This window comes from Chelonoidis abingdonii, chromosome 1, assembly GCF_003597395.2.
Source record: "Chelonoidis abingdonii isolate Lonesome George chromosome 1, CheloAbing_2.0, whole genome shotgun sequence".
NCBI classification, from domain to species: domain Eukaryota; kingdom Metazoa; phylum Chordata; order Testudines; family Testudinidae; genus Chelonoidis; species Chelonoidis abingdonii.
This window is the reverse complement of record NC_133769.1, coordinates 56,191,041-56,213,119: the sequence shown is the minus strand read 5'-3', so window position 1 is coordinate 56,213,119 and position 22,079 is coordinate 56,191,041. Positions and strand designations below refer to the sequence as shown.

Here is a 22,079-nt window from a genome sequence, read left to right as displayed (position 1 = left end):
ATGAATAAGCAATCAACAGAAATGGAATGTGAGTAATTCTGCTCTATAGGAGTGACACAGCAAAGGTCTGGAATAGTATAAGGCTGTAGCAATGCTACATGATTTCAACTAATGGAGTCCGGATAGATTCTGAATTCTTGAACCAGTATTCTGCTTTTCTTTTAATATTTGGTTTTATATGAATAATTCCTACTTTCTCTGAGTCATCTCAATGTAAGCCTCTAGCAGCTGTACCCAACTGGGGAGAAAAGATTTTGTTGACTGTCTGCAATGTGCTTAGTCAGTATAGAGGAAAAGAGCTTACGGTCTGAAGTAGATGGATAATACAGGGAAGACACAAAATACATTGGATGATCAGGAACTGGGAATCCAATTCAAAATAGGGCAGGGATGTTGATTTTAGTGAATACCGTGCACCAGTGTGGTCTTACAGCAGTCACACTAAATTCCTTGATACTCAACTGAATAACACCACGCACATAGTATCAAGGATGCTCAAATTGACTCCAGTTCACTGGCTCCCAGTCCTATCACACATCCAGCCTCCACAGATTTGAAGAGCTGCCCAGACATCTCGGTTTCTCAGCCATGTCAATGCAAACACAAGGATCCCATTGCATGATGACTTCAGAACCTGCCAAACACAAAATTAAAATCCCGTAACCTTCTATGGAACTGCTTCAAGACCCTTACCCTCAACTTTGACCTTGAGGTTCAATGAAGAGCCACATGGAGAGTTTTGACCACTAGACCACCATTGACCAGCTAGAGGAACCATTGGGTTTTGATTTACTTTGGAGAGACTGGTGCAGATTGAATCACATCAGGACATCTCATGGGAGATGTGGACATACCCTCTTTAAATGGAAAATGGGGCAAACACCGATATGTGACGGTGGTCACTAGGCACAAAAAGTGGAGTACATCATATCTGAGTGTCCCCTTCATTCTTTCGCCGGGGGATTGAAGGACATATACCAGCTCATTGCTGCGGCAATGTGCTGGCTATCTAATCTAGATGTAAATTTGTAATCGTTGCTACTTACCCAAGCCATACAAAAGAAGAAGATTTTTGGTTATAACTAGTGGATTAAACACAACACTTTATATTGTATTTTTTATCCATGTGGATAAATACACTTCTGCCTGGACTGCCTTACCTGCACTCTATACACTAAGCCCCTTTCCCAGAGATTTACAACATTACAAGCCAGCTGCAAACATCCACTATTTTTAAAATTCAACCTCCTAGGGAAATGTTTCATTTTCCTCCCATCTCAATGTGTGCAATTCACACAAATCTGCAACAGCCCAAAGCCAGGGATTATTCAGCACTGCCCCATGATGGGTTTAAGTCTAATATCTAGCTAACCTGTACAGCTAGAATCGAGAACTCTATAAACATTCAACCACTTTGGCATCAATGGGCCACAACAGCACTTGCTTCCAACTAAGTTCTCAGATTTTAAAGTTGTGACAAGCAGGGGGGCTCTAGACATTTAGCCGCCCCAAACACAGCAGGCAGGCTGCCTTCGGTGGCTTGCCTGCGGAGGGTCCGCTGGTCCCGCGGCTTCGGTGGACCTCCCGCAGGCACACCCCCCGCAGAGCGCCCCCCATGGCTTGCTGCCCCAAGCACATGCTTGGCGTGCTGGGGCCTGGAGCCACCTTGGTGACGAGGTTATCCATAGCAAAATTATGTGAAGTCATTTTCAGGGGTTTCAAGTTTAATTTCCCTCTTATTCCTAAACTTACGTCATGGGTAACAGAGCTACATGATTTTCCAGGCAGAAGGGTAAAAATTAGTTCTAATATAACTTTCAAGCTCTCAAACTTCCTAAACTATTTTTTTCTGCAACACTTGTAACTATTGACTCCTTGTCTATTGGACTGTATGATTGCTTGTCTTATCTGTTTTTCTCTCTTTTACCTCCTGTAGCGAGGCGGTGTGGCTCCCCTCCTCCACGGGGAGGGTTGAGCCCTGTCCATCTTCCCCTAGGGCGGAACTTCCGGCGGAAGCCCTGCCCCTCAAAGGGTCAGGCGGCGACCCGGAAGCATAAAAGCCGGGCGCCGGCCTTCAGTTGCCGCTCAGCTGCCGGCCAGAGCAGACGTGCCGGCCAACCCTCGTCGCTGGGAGACTGCGGAGCTCCGAGACAGGGATCAGGCCTTGCCGGAGCCAACCTGCAGCCACTACGACGCTGAGCTGCCGGAACTACCCAAGCTGCCCAGCCCCGACTACGGCCTGGAGGAGTCCTCGGACCAGACCTGGCCTAGATGCCCAGAGGTGCGCCCGGATCTACCTAGCCCGGGCTGGGAGGAGCCCATGAGGGTGGACGACCCTGCGGACCAGGTAGGAGGTGAAGGGGGAATGGGAAGTAGCCCGGGGGTGGCTGACTATAGTCAGGCCGCAGAAGACCCCGAGCCTATGACCGTGTGTGTTGGTCAGGATCCCCACTGATCACTCTGTCGGTGTGTTTCGGTTCGGATCCCCACTGACTGCCGCTAGCGGCAACTGCCACTACCGGCGACAGCCACTACTAGGGCCCCGGGCTGGAACGCAGAGGAATGGGTGGGCCTGCGTTCCCCCTGCCACCCGTAGCTGGGTGGCAGAAACCCCCTTCACCACCCCATTGACTTTGTTACTGCTCTGCCCTGCCCCAAAGGGCCAGAACTCATTATACTGTGTTTGGTGCCCCGCCCGAACCAAGGGCTGGGCCCCTAGTGACTTTGTTACTGCTTTGCCCTGCCCGACGGGACCGGGGCTGATTGAACTGCTGGTTTGGTGTCCGCCTGTAGCCAAGGCTGGACCCCTCCTGACGTTACGGTGCCTCAGTCCATCCCACAGGGACCGAACGCCCGGACAGTGGACTGCGGACCTGACAGACAGGACCCAGAGAGGACAGAACGAGGCCGGTGTGGCTCCCCTCCTCCACGGGGAGGGTTGAGCCCCGGCACCCCTCATCACACCTCCCTATTTCTCAGTGCCTGACATAGCTGAAAAAGAAGCCAGATACAGTCTACAAAACAGCTTTGAACTGACAAGACCAAGTTCCTGGTTCCAGCTGAGCAGCCACATTAATCCACTGAACAGGAACCAAACCATCGATTTTGCTGAAAAAAAAAAGACCGTATACTTGAGATATAGTCTTATCAGGTTATAAAGCAATTACCGTAGTGTGACCAGGGTCCCAGTGGGGGCCAGCTGTGGTCATTCAATTAGGATGAACTGCAAAGAATGAGGCAGAAAATCCCCCCAAAAGCTGGTGGATATTCCAATACTTAGATTTACCAAGCCAGCATAAAACAGCTTCTTTATTACCTTACTGGTTACTCAGGAGTCCAAACAACACAGTTCCCTTAAAGTGATCCAGCCTCAGGACTCCATCTAGGTACCTAAGTCAAATATGATGATTTCTGAAAATCTTATTTCCATCATCTAAAAGAAAAGGTTCTACCAATCCCAAAGGATCGGACACATTACTTCCCAGGTTATTGAATATTCCAGATCTTGCCCAAATACACACTACAGCCAATTCTTATTAATTAAACTAAAATGTATTAAAAAACAAAAGAGAGAGAGAGTCTATGGTTAAAAGATCAATATACATACAGACATACGTTCAATTCTTAAGATTCAGATTCATAGCAGAGATGGTGAACTATGTTGTTGCAAAGAGTTTTTTCAGGTTATAGGTTATAGTCCAATGTTTATATTTCAGGGTGATCCAGTTAGAACTGGGATCTCAGTCCTTATGGCTCAGACTTCCCCTGCACGAAACCTCGAGCAGATCTGAAATGAACAGGATCAGGACTCAAGGGTCTTTTTATACAGTGTTCTGGCATCCACTTGATCACACAGTCCTGGTTAAACAACAGGCTTTTGATGTAACCCTTTGCTTTCTAAACACCACTAGTAATTAGTTACACAAATTAACATAGGGTAACATAGTCTATTACAAACTTCAAAGAGGCATATAGACAATGACACTATTTTACCCAAGATTCATCTAAATGTTAATATTCCTTTTTAATCTCTGAATTAATAGTTATAGTGATAGAAAGGAACTGTTTATTTACATTCTATAAAGACATGCTAGAAAGACAATGGGTTTCAAGAAGGCAGACTTTAGCAAACTCAGGGAGTTGGTAGGTAAAATCCCACGGGAAGCAAATCGAAGGGGAAAAACAGTTGAAGACTGTTGGCAGTTTTTCAAAGAGACATTATGAAGGGTGCAAGAGCAAACTATCCCACTGTGTAGGAAAGATAGGAAGTATGGCAAGAGACCGCCCTGGCTTAACCAGGAGATCTTCAATGATCTAAAACTCAAAAAACCTACAAAAAGTGGAAACTCAGTCAAATTACAAGGAATTAATATAAACAAATAAACACAAGTATGTAGGGACAAAATTAAAAAAAGCCAAGGCACAAAACAAGATCAGACTAGCTAGGGACATAAAAGGAAACAAGAAAACATTCTACAAATACATTAGAAGCAAGAGGAAGACCAAGGACAGAGTAGGCCCATTACTTAGAGGGGGAAAGACAATCACAGAAAATGTGGAAATGGCAGAGGTGCTTAATGACTTCTTTGTTTCGGTTTTCACCAAGTAGGTTGGTGGTGATTGGACGTCTAACATAGTGAATGCCAGTGAAAATAAGGCAGGATCAGAGTCTAAAATAGGGAAAGAACAAGTCAAAAATTACTTAGACAAGTTAGATGTCTTCAAATCACCAAGGCCTGATGAAATGCATCCTAGAATATTCAAGGAGCTGACTGAGGAGATATCTGAGCCATTAGCAATATCTTTGAAAAGTCATGGAAGACAGGAGAAATTCCAGAAGACTGGAAAGGAGCAAATATAGTGCCCATCTGTAAAAAGGGAAATAAGGACAACCCAGGGACTTACAGACCAGGCAGCTTAACTTCTGTACCCAGAAGGATAATAGAGCAAATAATTATGTAATCAATTTGAAAACACCTAGAAGATAATGAGGTGATGAACAACCATCAGCATGGATTTGTCAAGAACAAATTGTGTCAAACCAACCCAATAGCTTTCTTTGACAGTGTAACAAGCCTTGCAGATGGGGGGAAGCAGTAAGTGTGGTATATCTTGACCTGAGTAAGGCTTTTGATACTGTTTTGCATGACCTTCTCATAAACAAACTAGGGAAATACAACCTAGATGGAGCTACTATAAGGTGGGTGCATAACTGGTTGGAAAATCGTTCCCAGAGAATAGTTATCAGTGGTTCACAGTCATGCTGAAGGGCATAACGAGTGGGGTCCTGCAGGAATTGGTTCTGGGTCCAGTTCTGTTCAATATTTTCATCAGTGATTTAGATAATGACATAGAGAGTACACTTATAAAGTTTGTGGATGATACCAAGCTGAGAGGTGTTGCAAGTGCTTTGGAGGATAGGATTAAAATTCAAAATGATCTGGACAAACTGGAGAAATGGTCTGAAGCAAATAGGATGAAATTCAATAAGGACAAATGCAAAGTACTCACTTAGGAAGGAACAATCAGTTGCACACATACAAAATGGGAAATGACTGCCTAGGAAGGAGTACTGCGGAAAGGGATCTGGGGGTCATAGTGGATCACAAGCTAAATATGAGTCATGAGTGTAATGCTATTGCAAAAAAAATGAACATCATTCTGGGATGTATTAGCAGGAGTGTGGCAAGCAAGACACGAGACGTAATTCTTCCACTTTACGCCATGCTGATTAGGCCTCAACTGGAGTATTGTGTCCAGTTCTGGATGCCACACTTCAGGAAAGAAGTGGAGAAACTGGAGAAAATCCAGAGAAGAACAACAAAAATGATTGAAGGTCTAGAAAACATGACCTATGAGGGAAGATTGAAAAAATTGGGTTTGTTTAGTGGAGAAGAGAAGACTGAGAGGGGACATGATAACAGTTTTCAAGTACATAAAAGGTTGTTACAAGGAGGAGGGAGAAAAATTGTTCTTAACCTCTGAGGATAGGACAAGACACAATGGATTTAAATTGTAGCAAGGACAGTTTAGGTTGGACATTAGGAAAAACTTCCTAACTGTCAGAGTGGTTAAGCACTGAAATAAATTGCTTAGGGAAGTTCTGGAATCTCCATCACTGGGGATTTTTAAGAGCAGTTTGGACAAACACCTGTCAGGGATGGTCTAGATAATACTTAGTCCTGCTTTGAGTCTGGGGGACTGGACTAGATAACCTCTCGATGTCCCTTCCAATGTTTCTATGCTAGCATTAAAGATACACACAATTAGTATCACTTCTAACAATATCGGTTTGCATTTCAAAGTTCTGGCCTACCTAGCCATAGAATGGCCCCAATTACCATTTCTAACAAGTCTTTAAAGGTCAGCTTTGGGTCATTCAACCTGCAAAACCTGCTTAATCCTCTCTGATCATGAGTTACCCTTTGTATAAGATTTGTTGCAAGTATAGAATGGTCATAGAAATAATGCCTTGCATAATTATATTTTAATCAGACAACGTCATACTTAGTTTTGCTAGTAAAGTACTCTGAGAAAATCTGGAGATGCTCTGAATGAGGTTATTTTAGCTTTAGGTTAATAGATACAGGCATGATGCAAGCCTCTCTCCCCCCTTTAGCTGGGTTTTCACAACTTAGTGAATCTTAAACCTAAATTGTAGGTTTACTAAGATCAGCATGTTACTTTATTAGCTTACCAGCTGCTGTATCTCTAGCTATCCTCAGTGGTGTTATTTGAGAAAAATCAAAACAATGGTATGGTCTTTCCTTCTCAAAATTGAGGGCTTTCAAATTCCATTTTAATTATTATTTTTCTTAGACTACTACAGTTATATGATACTGTATTTAGTTTCCTTTTTAGAATGCTCGAACTGAAATTAAGCTATAATTATAAAATATTCTTAAGAAACTGTATTAAATTACAATTCAAAAGACAAACTGTATTATACCAAAGAATATTTTTAAGTATACTTTGCTCCCAGTGATTACAAGAACATTTAAACTCATGGTTTGGTATGTTGTTGTGCTGAAAGATGCCAATGGCTGCTATCAGATAATCAGAAATCTTATTAAAGCCAGTGGATATGTCAGTCACCCTCTTTCAAGTTCAGCAGAAAGAGTGATCAAGCCCCTTTGTATAGTAAAGACAGCTGCAAATAATTGATGCTACCACCCAAGGACTAGGCTGTGTGACGTGCCAGAAAACCTGGTTGCAAACGTATGGTCTAGGAGATTGGGTTACAGCCTGTATGCAGTAGAGCAGAAGGCTGGAGGAGTTGTGAGCATGACCTCCAAGGAAACATAGTGACAGAGTTTCTTAGGCACAGAGATCACAAAAGTCACAACTGAGGGTTTCTGAGCAAGGAAACTGCCTGCTGTTGTTATTTCTACTGCGGTCAGGAAAACAGGACTTCTTTTTTGGGAAAGAAACAATATTCCACCAAGAAAATCTTACTCGTATAACTGAGGTTCTCATCTTACTGGAACCGACCTTGCAGGGCCCTAAACTTGGCTAGCTACTTGGACCACTCTACTTCGTGTCAGGCCTGATGTGGTAGGCAGCCTCTGAGCACATCTAATGGATCGGGTCTCATTCAACATCCAGCTGGAGGAAATAATGCTCACCTTATAACACCTAGTCTAGTGGTTAGAGCCCTCACCTAGCATTTAGGAGAATCAGGTTCAATTCTCCCCTCCTTGTTAGAAGAGGAGAAAGGATTTGAATAGGGATCTCCTATCAGATTTTCTTATGTTCTACGGACAATAAAAGAGGCTCCAAACATAGAACCTTAAAAAAAAAAACCCAAAACTTTATTTCCCTCCCCTGGCAGGTGAAACTGCCCCCGCATTCCCTTCCACTCATGTTATTGAAGAGTTACAGATGACCTGTGGACTTCCTAAGTCTCTGGGGTAGCATAAAGATAAAGGAAATCCTGTTATATTTATATTAATTGATTTTAAAGGACTTTGAGATCCAAGGTGCTTAGTGGTTAAATGGGTAGGCTTAAGAATGATAAACAAGAGATCTATACCTGTTTCTTCCTTTGTTTGAGCTTTTCCTTCCTGTTGCCTCTCATGATGAGCTAAGAGTTCTGTGTCACTTCTGCAAAAGACCTGATACCATCTTCATCTAAAGTTAAGCAGGGAACTTCATCCATTATACTTTCCTCCCTGTGGCATTATTGATTATTTTTGCACAAGACACAATACTGAACACACTTCTGGCAGGTAAAATTCCTTTCACTCTACTTTTCAAAGGTATTTGTAAATGTTAAGTTTACACATTCACTGTACAGCATAAATTATATTATTTTAAGGACAGATTTTGCTACCTTTATTGAGTCTGATTAGGGCTGTCAAACAATTAAAAAAATTAATCGCGTTTAGTCGCACTGTTAAACAATAATAGAATACCATTTATCTAAATATTTTTGGATGTTTTCTACATTTTCAAATATATTGATTTCAGTTACAACACAGAATACAAAGTGTACAGTGCTTACTTAATATTTTTATTACAAATATTTGCACTGTAAAAAAAACAGAAGAAATAGTATTTTGCAATTCACCTAATACAAGCACTATAATGCAATCTCTTTATCAGGAAAGTTGAACTTACAGATGTAGAATTATGTACAAAATAAACTGCATTCAAAAATAAAACACTATAAAATTTTACAGACTGCAAGTCCACTCAGTCCTACTTTTCGTTCAGCCAATCAAGTTTGTTTACATTTGCAGGAGATAATGCTGCCCTGCTTCTTGTTTACAATGTCACCTGAAAGTGAGAACAGGTGTTCTCATGGCACTGTTGTAGCCAGTGTTGCAAGATATTTACGTGCCAGATGTGCTTAAGATTCATATGTCTCTTCCTGTTTCAACTACCATTTCAGGGCATGTGTGTCCATGCTGATGATGGGTTTTACTCAATAATAATCCAAAGTAGTGTGGATTTTCATTATCTGAGTCAGATGCCACCAGCAGAAGGTTGATTTTCTTGTTTGGTAGTTCAGGTTCTGTAGTTTTTGCACTGGAGTGTTCCTCTTTTAAGACTTCTGAAAGCATGCTGCACACCCCATCCCAATCAGATTTTTGGAAGGCACTTGATATTCTTAAACCTTGGGGCGAGTACTGTAGCTATCTTTAGAAATCTCACATTGGTACCTTCTTTGTATTTTGTCAGATCTGCAGTGAAAGTATTCTTAAAATGAACAACATGTGGTGGGTCAGCTGAGACTGCTATAACATGAAATATATGGCAGAATGCGGGTAAAACAGAGCAGGGGACATACAATTCTCCAAGGAGCTTAGTCACAAATTTAATTAAATTATTTTTTTTAACAAATGTCATCAGCATGGAAGTATGTCCTCTGGAATGGTGACCAAAGCACAAAGGGGCAAACAAATGCTTAGCATATCTGGCATGTAAATACCTTGCAATGACAGCTACAAAAGTAGGGCCATTCCCAGAAGATCCAGCGATGCGATTATTCCCCTCTATTTGGCACTGGTGAGGCTACATCTGGAGTATTGTATCCAGTTTTGGCCCCCCCACTACAGAAAGGGTGAGGACAAATTGGGGAGACTTCAGCGGAGGGCAACAAAAATGATTAGGGGGCTGGTGCACATGATTTACGAGGAGAGGCTGAGGGAACTGGGGTTATTTAGTCTGCAGAAGAGAAGAGTGAGGGGGGATTTGATAGCAGCCTTCAACTACCTGAAGGGGGATTCCAAGGAGGATGGAGCTCTGCTCTTCTCAGTGGTGGCAGATGACGGAACAAGGAGCAATGGTCTCAAGTTGCAGTGTGGGAGGTCTAGGTTGGATATTAGGAAACACTATTTCACTAGGAGGGTGGTGAAGCACTGGAATGGGTTACCTAGGGAGGTGGTGGAATCTCCATCCTTAAAGGTTTTGAAGGCCCAGCTTGACAAAGCCCTGGCTGGGATGATTTAGTTGGTGTTGGTCCTGCTTTGAGCAGGGAGTTGGACTAGATGACCTCCGGAGGTCTCTTCCAACCCTAATTTTCTCTCATTCTAAAAAGAAGGCAACATTATTTCTTGTAAATGTAAACAAACTTGTTTGAGTTAGTGACTGGCTGAACAAGGAGGAGGACTGAGTGGACTTGTAGGCTCTGAAGTTTTACATTGTTGTTTTTGTATACTTTTTTATTTCAATTACAATGCAGAATAGAATATATATGGAAATGTAGAAAAACATCCAAAATATTTACTACATTTTAATTGGTATTCTATTGTTTAACAGTGCGATTAAAACTGCAATTAATCATGATTTATTTTGTTTAAGTTAATTGCGAGAGTTAACTGCGATTCATTGACAACCCTAATTCAGATTAGTACCTTACTTCAGAAGTAGTCCCATAGTTTGTACTACACAAAAGGTGAAATCCTGGCTGCAGTGAAATCAATGGCAAGGATATCTATCACTCTTTCTTTTAAAGCATTTTAATTCACCTTTAAATTTGACATCTATTTTTGTCCACTGTCTAAAATTGGGCATTGCCATCTTTTCTCTAGACTGAAAATTTCAGTACCTCTCTGCCTTTTCTGATTCAGTCTTTCTTGTTTTCCCACCTTTTGTTGTTCTCTCCCATTTGTCAGGGTTTTTTTTAAAAAATGTGGTAACAAGACCAATTACAATATGCTGTTTGAGGGCTTACATGCTAAGCATAGCAAGATTAAAATCTTATTCTTCTATCTACATATTCCTATTCATACAACCCCATGATACGATACTAGAGGTTTATTTTTCCCTCAGCAGTGTCATTTTGTTGATTCTTTTTCAATTTGTTAACCGTGATATCTCCCAGAGCTTTCACTGCGGTACTGCACCAAGGCTGTATGCCTCCAGCTTATGCTTTTGCATTATTCTTCTCCCATGATCAAAATTACATTTCTTCTTGTTAGAGTCTCATTTTGTTGGTTTTAGTCAATTTCTTCAGTTTAACAAAATCATAAGGCATTTAAATCCCATTGTTCAAAGTATTTGTGATCCCTCCAGCTCAATGCAACCTATGCAGTTAATTAACACATTCTCCAGGCCATCCTCCAAGTCATTATAATTTTCCTACAATTCTATCTAACCCAGTGGTTCTCAACCAGGGGTACCCCTGGGGTATGCAGAGGTCTTCCAGAGGGTACATCAGCTCATCTAGATATTTGCCTAGTTTTACAACAGACTACATAAAAAGCACTAGCAAAGTCAGTACAAACTAAAATTTCATACAATGATTTGTGTATACTGCTCTATGTACGATATACAGAAATGGAAGTACAAATATTTATATTTAATTGATTTATTTTATAATTATATGGTAAAAATGGGAAAGTAAGCAATTTTTCAGTAACAGTGTGCTGGGACACTTTTGTATGTTTATGTCTGATTTTGAAAGCAAGTGGTTTTAAAGTGAGATGAAACTTGGTGATGCACAAAATAAATCAAACTCCTGAAAGAGTTACAGTAGTCTGGAATGATTGAAAACCATCTAACCCACTTTTTTCTAGCACCTCTGTGAGCACACCAAAGTGCACCAGAGCCCCACCTGAAATACAATCTTAATTTATGTGTAAGGTTATGGGAACATGTCCACAGCAGATGAGATTCCAATGAACTGTTACCGTTTTTCCTGAAGTAACTAAATAGGAAATCACAAATGTATGGCCCCTGTATATTTTCACTTGGTCCAAAGGGGAAATCGTGCTCCTAATTCATGCCTATACAGTGTGTTTTGTCCTGAGGATCAAAGTGTTTACTATGAAAGGATTTTGTACATTTGTCTTAGGAATGTGTGTGTGTAATGGTGTGAAAGAGTCAGAATTAATTCTACTCTGCAGCTCAGCTCACTTTTATGTATAATTTATAAGTACACCTAACAAGAGAAATAGAGCTATAGTAAATAATGTTGTTACACTATAAAGAATAGAAGAAAAATTGTTACAAATAAAGACCAGATATAGGCTAGCAGCAGAAAAGATTTAATAGAATAAAATCCAGTTCCAGCTCCAATTGAAGCAAAAGCAGAACTCCTTTGGGAGCAAAGTGAATTTGCAAATGTTACAAATAAAGGTTGAGAGCCATCTAACCAGGGAGAGGAGAAAAGTGAGGTAGGCACTGGGCCCTACTTTACCCTAAAATATACGTTTTGCCAAAGGACGTTGGTGAAAAGACAAGCCATTCTGTCAAACACCTCCGGTGTCTCCTTCAGTGGTGAATAGGGTTTGTTTTTTTTTAACCCCTCGTTCCTTACTCCACAGCTCATAGGAAAGATTGTCAGTGAACTAAACGGATTCTTGCCATTCTTTTGGCTTTAAGAATACTTGAGGGTGAAGATCCTGAAAAGAGGGTGGGAGCTGTATAATGCTTTTCCCCACCAAGACCCTACAGGTTGCACTTACCTCTGTAGCACTCCTTGGTGTCCGGTCAAGGCATTGCAGGGGAATTAGCATCTAGTGAACCATGATGACCACTTCCTTGGCCCCACAATGGCTTTCCCTACTACTTGTAGGCAATCTCTCACTGCCTCCTCCACAAGAGTCTAACATGCTTCCTGAGGATCTCTTCCAGCATGAATTCCCCAGACTCTTTCTAGAGAAGAAACACCCCTTACTCCTCTCTCTTGATCACTTCCTTTGACTGTGTTCACAGCTCTGTTTAAGTAACCCCCCTCTCTGATCTCTTCAAGCTAGGGTCAGTCATATAATTAAGTCCATCAGCCTCAGCTGGGAGATAGCTGTCTGGACACAGCAAGGCTGAGCCCAACTTGCCTTAAAGGGCAAGCCAGGTTGTAGCAAAGACTATAGAAATGTTCTTTTTAAGTAGTTAACGTTAGTCTTTGTTTTGGGAACCCTTTCTGGTGCACGAGGAGTGTTCATAATAAAAAATGACAAATTACCAATATACTTCATTCTTTCACTCAATTATTGTGGCATTCTATTTTTCTAATCTTTCCCCAGATCAAGGAAAAACCCAACCTCATTTCCATCTTCTCTGGTGCCACAAATTAGAAAGGCTTCTTTGGCTTTTGGGTATCTGGAATTTATTTGTGTCAGGGAGATCATTAAAACACTTCAGCCCAGGGTTACACGTGGGCTTTAACAGAACTTACTAGCTTCAAAGACAAAAAGAAACCTGGAAATCATGGAGGGTCTTACAAAGGTTGAGGAAGGAAGAACAGGTGGGGCAGAGAGGTGACAAGAGTCTCTCATGTGAAATTTGAAAGCCTAGATTTTGTTTTCCCCTAATCACACAATGAGATACATAGCACCCTACTGAGGGGAATACAGGATCTCAGTAGTAGCTTCCTCTTTTTGCTCTGAATACCTCTTAGAGCTGCTCCCTCAAAAGGGTTATTAGAGACAGGCTAATGCAGCTACCTATGATTTAAAAAGACACACATAGCAGTGGGCAATCAAAGGAAGTGAGGCATTCTGGGTAACTGAATTATGTAACAGAAGATCTAGACTTTGGTTACTACCACTATCCACTCCAAAAAGGCAAAATGGCAGACGGGCTTCTGAAAGGCCTCCAATGCTGCTTTTGGTTCTTGACATACTAACACTTTGAAGTTCAATATTTTATCCATGTTTAAAGGACCCATTAGACAAGTCTGACCCAAGGATGGATCCTGCAACTTTTACTGACACAAATCGTCCCACTAGAGTCATTAGGGCTACTCAAGTAAACAAAAAGATGCAAGACTGAAGGTTAGATTTTTAAAGGTATTTAGGCACCTAAATATCTTTAAAAACCTGGCCAACGTCTCTAGATTTCCAGTAACACCATATTCACATGGTGGGTTTAAAAAAGAAAAGAGTGCCATTGCAGCTTGCCACAACCCTGGTAAATTTCTGTTGGCTGGACACTCTCAACACTGCTGTGTTTGGCTCCCATTGTGTCTGACTCATGGGTTTTAGGCTTCCTGAGACTAAACTGTGGGCAAGCGCTGCCTCTGGGTTTTTGGGCACACTCTGAGGGGTACAGCTCCTCTGTCAAGCACCCCCTTCTGAGAGCTGAAGTCCCACTGCCTTTGCCCTAAGACTACTGCTGACTCCCTCAGACTCCCCAGTAGTTTAAGCACACCCTTTCCCAGAGCTCCAACCTTGTGGGCATTCTGGTTTACTACTTACCTCTCCAGAAACATGATAGTTGAAGCACACAACACACAGGGCTTTGCAAAGTTTTAAACACAATTACTCTTTACTTTATATAGCATAAAAATACAAAGATTTAGACAAAATACTAAAATACCTATCTGCTATTCCCTGCCTCTGTTTCTTCACCTCAAGTGTTCTTGGGCTTAGGCCTGTCTCTTAAGGAGCTTAGGAATGGATCCTTCCTCTCCTGCTTCCATCTTGCACATGGCTTCTCCCCTGGAATATGAAGTTTCCTCTTACTCGGGCAGCTGGCCTTTTGCTTCTGCTCTCTTCTCCCACTCTAAAATGCCATCCAAAAGACTTTTTTTTTTTTTTTTAAATAACTGCCAGTGCCCTTTGTCAGGTGACCCCCTGCTTTGTCTGAGCAGACTGGTTCTTTTGGGCAGAAACTAACTCTCTGTGCCAAGGTGCATCTATGAGAACAGAGGACCATCAAAGTTTAACGATCCTCTATTGTTACCCCTGCGATACTACCCCTTGGAATTTCAGTACAACATGGAGGAAAAAAAGTCAACAGAGAAGGCATGCTACCTCCACTTCCAAAATGAAGTGTGTCGTTAGATAACGACACACAGAGTTTATAATCTCAAACTGGAATTCATAAATTGTACATAGACGGATTCCTCAAATCTTCACACAGCTACACCGTTTCTAGGGGCCCAATTATACTTGTCATTTTCTTTAACATATTCTCACTGAAATCACATAAATAAGGATAGTGGAATGGGCCACAAAGATGGGTATAATAAAAATTAAAACAAAACATTTTTTCCAAAAGCAACCTTTTAAGCTACATATAAACACACAACACTAGTGTCAACCAAATACTGGGGGAATGCACACATGGATTTCAAGGCGTAACAGCAAATACACATTTTATTTGAACTTATTTACTCCATGCATCATTTTTATATACTTTTCTTGTACATTGGTTTGTAAAGTTTGGTGCTATCCAATTCTGAGATTTCCATATGTTAAGAAAGTCACTACTGCAGCATGAGAAGTTTATTTCCTTTATTATTTGACAAGAATATTTGCTGAGATGAGGTTTGAGAGTTATTTTCAAAACAATGAATAAATTATTCTGGAGTAGAACCTGTAAAAGTTAATGCACAGCACATCTTAAAATTACAGAAAAAATACTGGTTGATTTTGAGTATTTTACATCCTTTTATAACCAGCAAACATCTTACTGGACAAAGTTAATTGTTACACACAAAAAAAGTGCATACTAAAACCAAATTATTTTAACATTATCTTTGAAATGGAAAAGTGCATTTATATGGGCCAAGCTTTAGGTTTTCATAAGCTGAAAGGATATTACCTTCACTGGCAGTAAAACAGCTTGTAGTATATATTGCAGAGCCTACAATATACTTATTTAGAAATCAGTTTGATTTTTGTTTTTATTTTAAATTCAGTAAGGTAAACAAGGTGTTACTGTCAACATGATTATGGTATATATTTACAAAAATGTATAGCACATTGTTTTTCATAATTGTCAATCTTAGGTGGTACAAAGTGAGCTAGGTGTAATGAATCTAAAATAGGCCTCCATGAACAGACAAAAAACCACCAGTATTTTACTACAATTAACTAGTACAACAGTAATGTTTCTAAAGCTCAAAAAAGGAACACCATGAAACCTTATTCCAAGGATATGTGTACAAAGCAGGCAGCACTATACCAGTGCTTGACTGGGAAGTGCTTTCTCCAGCATTCCCTGGACTTTGACAGCTATCCAGAATTATACAGTATTGATGTATGCACAGATCCCTTATAATATTGGCTGGATTTTCTGGAACGGTATATATGAGTTTTTGTTAATTACCTATTCACAGTTTGGAAAAAAATGGAAGTCCTTCACACATATAGGCTTTTAACCTTATCCACTCATTAAATTTCTGCACAACTGTTTTTTCTTGTGTTAGGATTTTGGCAGCTTTTTTAATTTTTTCTTCATTTCGTTCTATATACCGTATTCCATCTGTCCGCAACTGACTGAGTTTTTCCTTACGATTTTCATCCAGAGGTATGTCTTCATTCATCAGAGGATTAAATCTGAAATATGTGTCTGGAGGTAACAGGCCATCCAGCATAGTATGGACTTCTGGTTTAAAACAAAGATAGTAAAATGTTAAATCCTAAACAACGTTTCTGACAAATCAAGAGAAAAGCAGTCCTACAAATTCTGCTTGCTTTTGCAGACTAATTAACTTCACAGCAGCTTCACCCCCACCAATCACCTCCTTCAATCTGTCCTCCCTCTCCACTGTTTCTTAGCCATAGTAGCTCTAATATCACTAAATTGCTTAGATAAGCTTCTCTTCCTTCCCAACTTCTACGCAAGGCGAACAACTCAGCCACCTCTCCACTTCACCATTTTACACTGATGAGAGGCATGGTAAATCCGGCTTGCCTTACTGAGTTGTCTCAATTGTTGCTCTGCTCATACATGGAACTAAGTAGCAGAAGAACTATAAAGATGTCCGGGTACTTTTTAAATCACTACGTATCAGTTCACTCTGTGCCTGGGTTTCCAATAAGTGTTGATATGGATAAAACATTCTTCCAGACATCTACATTTCTACAGCTTATAGAATGGAGAAAGGTACGATCATCTAACTATGTAATTCTACTGTGTTCACATGCGTGGGGGAGCTTTTGCTCTCAGATGTGTGTGACTGGCTCCCATTGACATCAAAGAAAGGCACACTCATTAACAGACAGAACTCGGTCCTTAGAGTGAAGAGGGCATTTTTAAAAGTGTCACAAGTTTCAGAAGACAAATCAATGTTCTGGATCAACTGCTTTAATATTTCTCTTCGAAAAGCTGAAACGATATACACAGAAAGTGTCCCCTATTTCCTTTACTCCTGAAATGAATTCCAGGATTGCTCTTCTTCTGAAGGCCAAGTTAAAACAAAACAAACAAAATAAACACTGCTTGATTACCCTAATTCTTAGCCAAGTTCTTATTCTGATTTCCAAGGTTTGTAACCTTTCTTGATGTAGTTTTGTATTCCTAACACCTCATCAGCATTATGGTTACACTGTTCAGATGTGATGTATTCATCAATTAAAGACAGCTTAGTAATAGCATACTCAAGGTGCAGACTCAGATAATTTAAATGCATATTTCACAAGCTCTGTAATTACCCAGTACATCCATAATAACTAAAAATAAAAAGCCAATATCAGAGGAAATAAAGAAAAATGATAAATTTAAAATATAGCAAGAAAACTGGAAATATTTACGACATATGGTGAAAACAGATTACTAAAAAAAATTATTCTTTAAATCTCCATTTTCCTGCTTTGGTCTAAATTGACTTTTCATCTACATTAAACCTGAAATCCAACTGTGTATGGCAGGCAGAGATTAACAATGTAATCCCAATTTGAAAAAAGGTTATGAAATTTTCCCTGGATTAAAAGTGCACAAGACACATTTAAATTTTCTTTATTGCATATATTTTCATGGTATTATATGTTTTCTGATGTACTGTATTTCTAATGATAACAAGTGACATCCTGAGAACCATAAATAGTTAAAAACAATTACAGACAAGACGACAAATCATTAGACACTAACCTTCTGTGTCAGTTGCGCTGCTGATAACATTGGTAAGTTTGGTTTTCAAACTTGTGTATGTGATACTGTTCTTCCTCTCGCTTTCATATCGACCAGTGCCCAACGATATTACACACTGCAGTGGAACTTCTGGCCAAAGGCATTTGCACTCATGGACTGCCAAAGCAGTGGGATTATTCAGAAGCAGACCTCCATCCTGCAAATTAATATAATATTAAGCTGCTTGCATTTTCATTATAATTTAACACTGCACAACTGAAACATGACAAATTAATGGAACAGAACAAATGGGAACTTGTTGAGTGTTGTGATTGGTCTGTGGTTTGGTCTCCATGAGGGTCACTGTGGCTTGGCTTCTGGGACCTGAATAGGCCAGGTGAAACAGGACTGATTTGTATCTCTGTGAGGACCATGTGGCTGGAACCTTGCATCTGTGATCAGCCATTCCCCCCTGCGTTTGAAGTCTTTGTGTGCTTAATCTCTCCCTCTTTTTGAGGGGGTGGATTCAAGCGGTGAGGCTTAGTACAGAAGTCAGTTGCTAAACAGGCATACAGGAAGGGTACATGGCAGTTTTGAAAGGAATCTAAGAGGCTCTCTAGGTACAGTTCTAAGTTCAATAATGTTATGGCAAGGAGGAGATAGTGACCAGCAAGGGCTATGCTGTACTTGCTTTCCTGCCTGAAGCTACAAGGGATTTCCTCTATGCAAAGAAACTGGAGATATTGTGTAATAATTCACAAATATTGTACATTGATCTATTATTGGGATGTTTACTGTATGAATATAGTGGTTTAGCTTAATACAAGTCTGTAATGAAAACAAGCAGGAAATGACAGAATTATTTATGTTAAACCACTTCTCAGCAAACAGTTGAGGATTGTTAAGAGACAATTCCAGGAAATAATTGGGGAGCATAAAAGATCAAAAGGACTAGCAATTTAAAAATTGAGGACTATTGAGAGAGAGAGGAGTTGTTTGAGGAAACCAGGATGAGAAATAGGCACCTGCTGTGGTGTCTGAAGAAATTGGGCCTGCTAAGTTACCTTAAGGGGATGGAAAGCCTTTAAAGTAAGACAGATGTCTATAGATGCTTTCTAAATCCCTTTCTCTAAATGCTTTTTCCCTACTGTTAAAATAAATACTTAGGTTTTAATAAGGTCATTTGATCATGACAGATACTACACACTATTGTTTACAGACTCTAATAGGAGAACTGCAGGCGCTAAATCCAGTCAGACCTGCTGGGTAAGTATGATTTATACACAGGGTACCATAGTCCAGGACACAGTCTAAGCGTGGGAGAATAGTGGAATTCCATCCGAAGATAGGTAAAGGCCCGAGGCCTGACACATAAAGGGTTATATTCAGAGAAACCAGGAAGGGAACAGAGGTGCAGTTAGCTTTTAATTGTGACACTCTGTATGATGTGCAAGCTGGTGGCTGTGCTGGAAGACAAGATTTGTGATTGGGAAGAACAAATACTGACTCTGCAGAGCATCATCAAAGCTGAAGAGTGCTTGGACAGACAGATTCAGGAAGCATCACCATCCCAGATTCAAAGAAAGAAAAGGAAGTGTCAACAAAGGAATTAGAGAGAGCAGAAACCAGGGAGAGCGAGAGGCACTCTATGTCAAAAATGGCATTACCTGTTTGAGTCACTGACAACTTGGAAACAAAATTTTCCTGAATGCTTATGGATCATTCCCCTAATATATAATATACAAGATGAGGTGTTACCAATTAGGGGCTGCTACAGACCACCAAAATCACACTAGAGAAGAAGGATGATGGGTTCCTTAAGCACACGTCTTTAACATGTAGGGGGAAAAAAAACTGGATCACCATGGAGATCTCATGCTGCCTATAATAAATCATCCTTGGGATTTCTAAAAATTATGGACGACAAGTTCCTAACTCAAGAAGTGTTGCATCCACCACAGGGGAATTCTATTAATGCCACTGTTAAAATTATATAATACACAGGTTAAGAAAAGAGTGTCTGTACATCTGGATGTGATGCCTAGATCATTCAAAAGTACAAAGGTTCGTTTAAAAGTCATACAATACATATAGTACATAATCAGCAATAACCCGAATTTAGATTAATAAATCTAAGAGGTAGTTTAGATATTAGTATCCAAATATTCAGGTATATCACACATGAAAAATTATACAGAGATTTGGTTGTGGAAAGCAAATATAGCAATGAGTGAAGATTGTCCTCCAGTAATTGAGAAATTAAGATTGTATTTTCTAAGGGACAACCTCTCTCATTCCCTTTTTTGCCAATTTACATAAGAGCAGCCATAATGGGTCAGACCAAAGGTCCATCAAGCCCAGTATTCTGTCTTCCAACAGTGGCTAATGCCAGGTACTGCAGAGGGAATGAACAGAACAGCTAATCATCAAGTGATCCATTCCATGTCGCCCATTCCCAACTTCTGGCAAACAGAGTTTAGGGAAACCATCCCTGCCCATCCTGGCTAATACCCATTGATGGACCTATCCTCCATGAATTTACCTAGTTCTGTTTTGAAGCCTGTTATAGTCTTCGCCTTCACAACATCCTCTGGCAAAGAGTTCCACAGGTTGACTGTGTTGTGTGAAGAAATACTTCCTGTTTGTTTAAACCTGCTGCATATTAATTTTATTTGGTGACCCCCTAGTTCTTGTGCTTTGAGAAGGAATAAATAACACTTTCTTATTCACTTTCTCCACATCAGTCATAATTTTATTGACCTCTATCATATCCCCCCTTAGTCATCTCTTTTCCAAGCTGAAAAGTCCCGGTCTTATTAATCTCTCCTTATATGGAAGCTGTTTGATACCCTTAATTTATGTTTCCCTTTTCTGAACCTTTTCCAATTCCAATATATCTTTTTGAGATGGAGCGACCACATCTGCATGCAGTATTCAAGATGTAAGCGTACCATGTGAGTTTTTTAAATTGGTACTCTCGTCCTATGATTTTATCTCTGTGTAATACTGTTTGATCTTGCAGCTTTGACAAGTTGTAATGTTGTGTAATTGCACAATTATATTGGCTATATTGTGAAATGTACGATATTTGGTAACACACAAATTAAGTTGTTTAAGTACTGTGGTCACTGCAGGCATGAACTAAAAGGCTTCTATTTTGTGTTAACATAACCCTGTTCGAAAATTACATTATTATTTTAAGCCTGTACTTATACCCCATTGAGTCTAATAGCATTTAAGCATGTGCTTAAGTGCCTGTCCTGAGTTGGGATGCTTTCCTATTTCAGGACCCACACCACTTTCTAATAAGTGGACATCAAATAATGTTAAATAGCAACAGTTACTTATTATAGTTAAAGTAAAATCGGAACAATTCACTATGATCATTATTACAATGAACACCAAAGGATGTAATAAAGATCTACCGCATATTACCATAGAATGTATCATAGAAGATTAGGGTTGGTAGGGACCTCAGAAGGTCATCTAGTCCAACCCTCTGCTCAAAGCAGGACCAAGGAAGGAAAGCAGATTTGGACTGTTTTGGATTTCAATATTATTCTGTTCAAGTCTCTAACCCTTAACCATTGCATTTTAAATAGGGATCATGATATGTCTTCCAAGTTTTGTTTGTTAAAGAAAAGATGCAAGTTAAAAGCTGTGCAGCTTTGGAAGAAGTGTGAGAGAAAAGGAGGAAGTTTGAAGGAGAACAAAGGGATAAGGGGAGCTGTATGGAGAACTGCAGAAGCGAAAGGGACATTTTCCTTTTTATTTAAATAATAGAAAAATCAAATTATGCAAAATCAAAGTTGGATAAACGAATTACAAGGCTATAAAAACATATAATGGCACTAGAACTACAAGGTGTACTAACAGACTGTAGTTACAAGGCTATAAATATGTATTATGGCACTGTAATTACTAGATGCATTTATAGACTGCAGAGATCTAGAATTTATTATAAATAGAGAAAAATATGATGGCTGGTGTCTTATGACAATTATATTTTATGCATTCAAGGAAGATTAACTCACCTGGGGCCTACCAAAGTCCTGTCTGTAAAAATACTATAATAAAATAAATGTACTGCAGAAAATGTCTGAAGCCATTCTAGTCCTCTACAGGCAGACAAGGAGCCCCAAAGGGTTGTTCTTCAAGTGCTAATAACCAATGCACATTTTGCTGCAACCACAGTGGTGTTTTTCTTAACAGGATTGTGTGTGTTAATATGTATATTTCAATAATGTAATTAAATTTTATGTAAAAAACATTTAAGAAACAATCCAAAAATGCAAGGCCCTTTCCAGATAGTGGTCAAATAAGAGACTTGCTAC

At 39.9% G+C, this 22,079-nt stretch overlaps 1 protein-coding gene across 2 annotated transcripts in view; it reads right to left on the bottom strand.

The window, feature by feature from the left end:
• Nucleotides 1–15,029: 15,029 nt before the first annotated feature.
• Nucleotides 15,030–22,079, bottom strand: part of PNPLA8 (patatin like domain 8, phospholipase A2) — a 70,882-nt gene continuing 63,832 nt past the window's right edge. For both annotated transcript variants that reach the window (XM_032793450.2, XM_032793460.2), the window contains 2 exons: nt 17,767–17,962; nt 15,030–16,281 (listed from right to left, as the gene is read on the bottom strand). In XM_032793450.2, the coding sequence (XP_032649341.1) occupies nt 16,007–16,281; nt 17,767–17,962 (471 nt within the window). In that variant the 3' untranslated portion in view covers nt 15,030–16,006. The remainder of the gene's footprint in view (nt 16,282–17,766; nt 17,963–22,079) is intronic.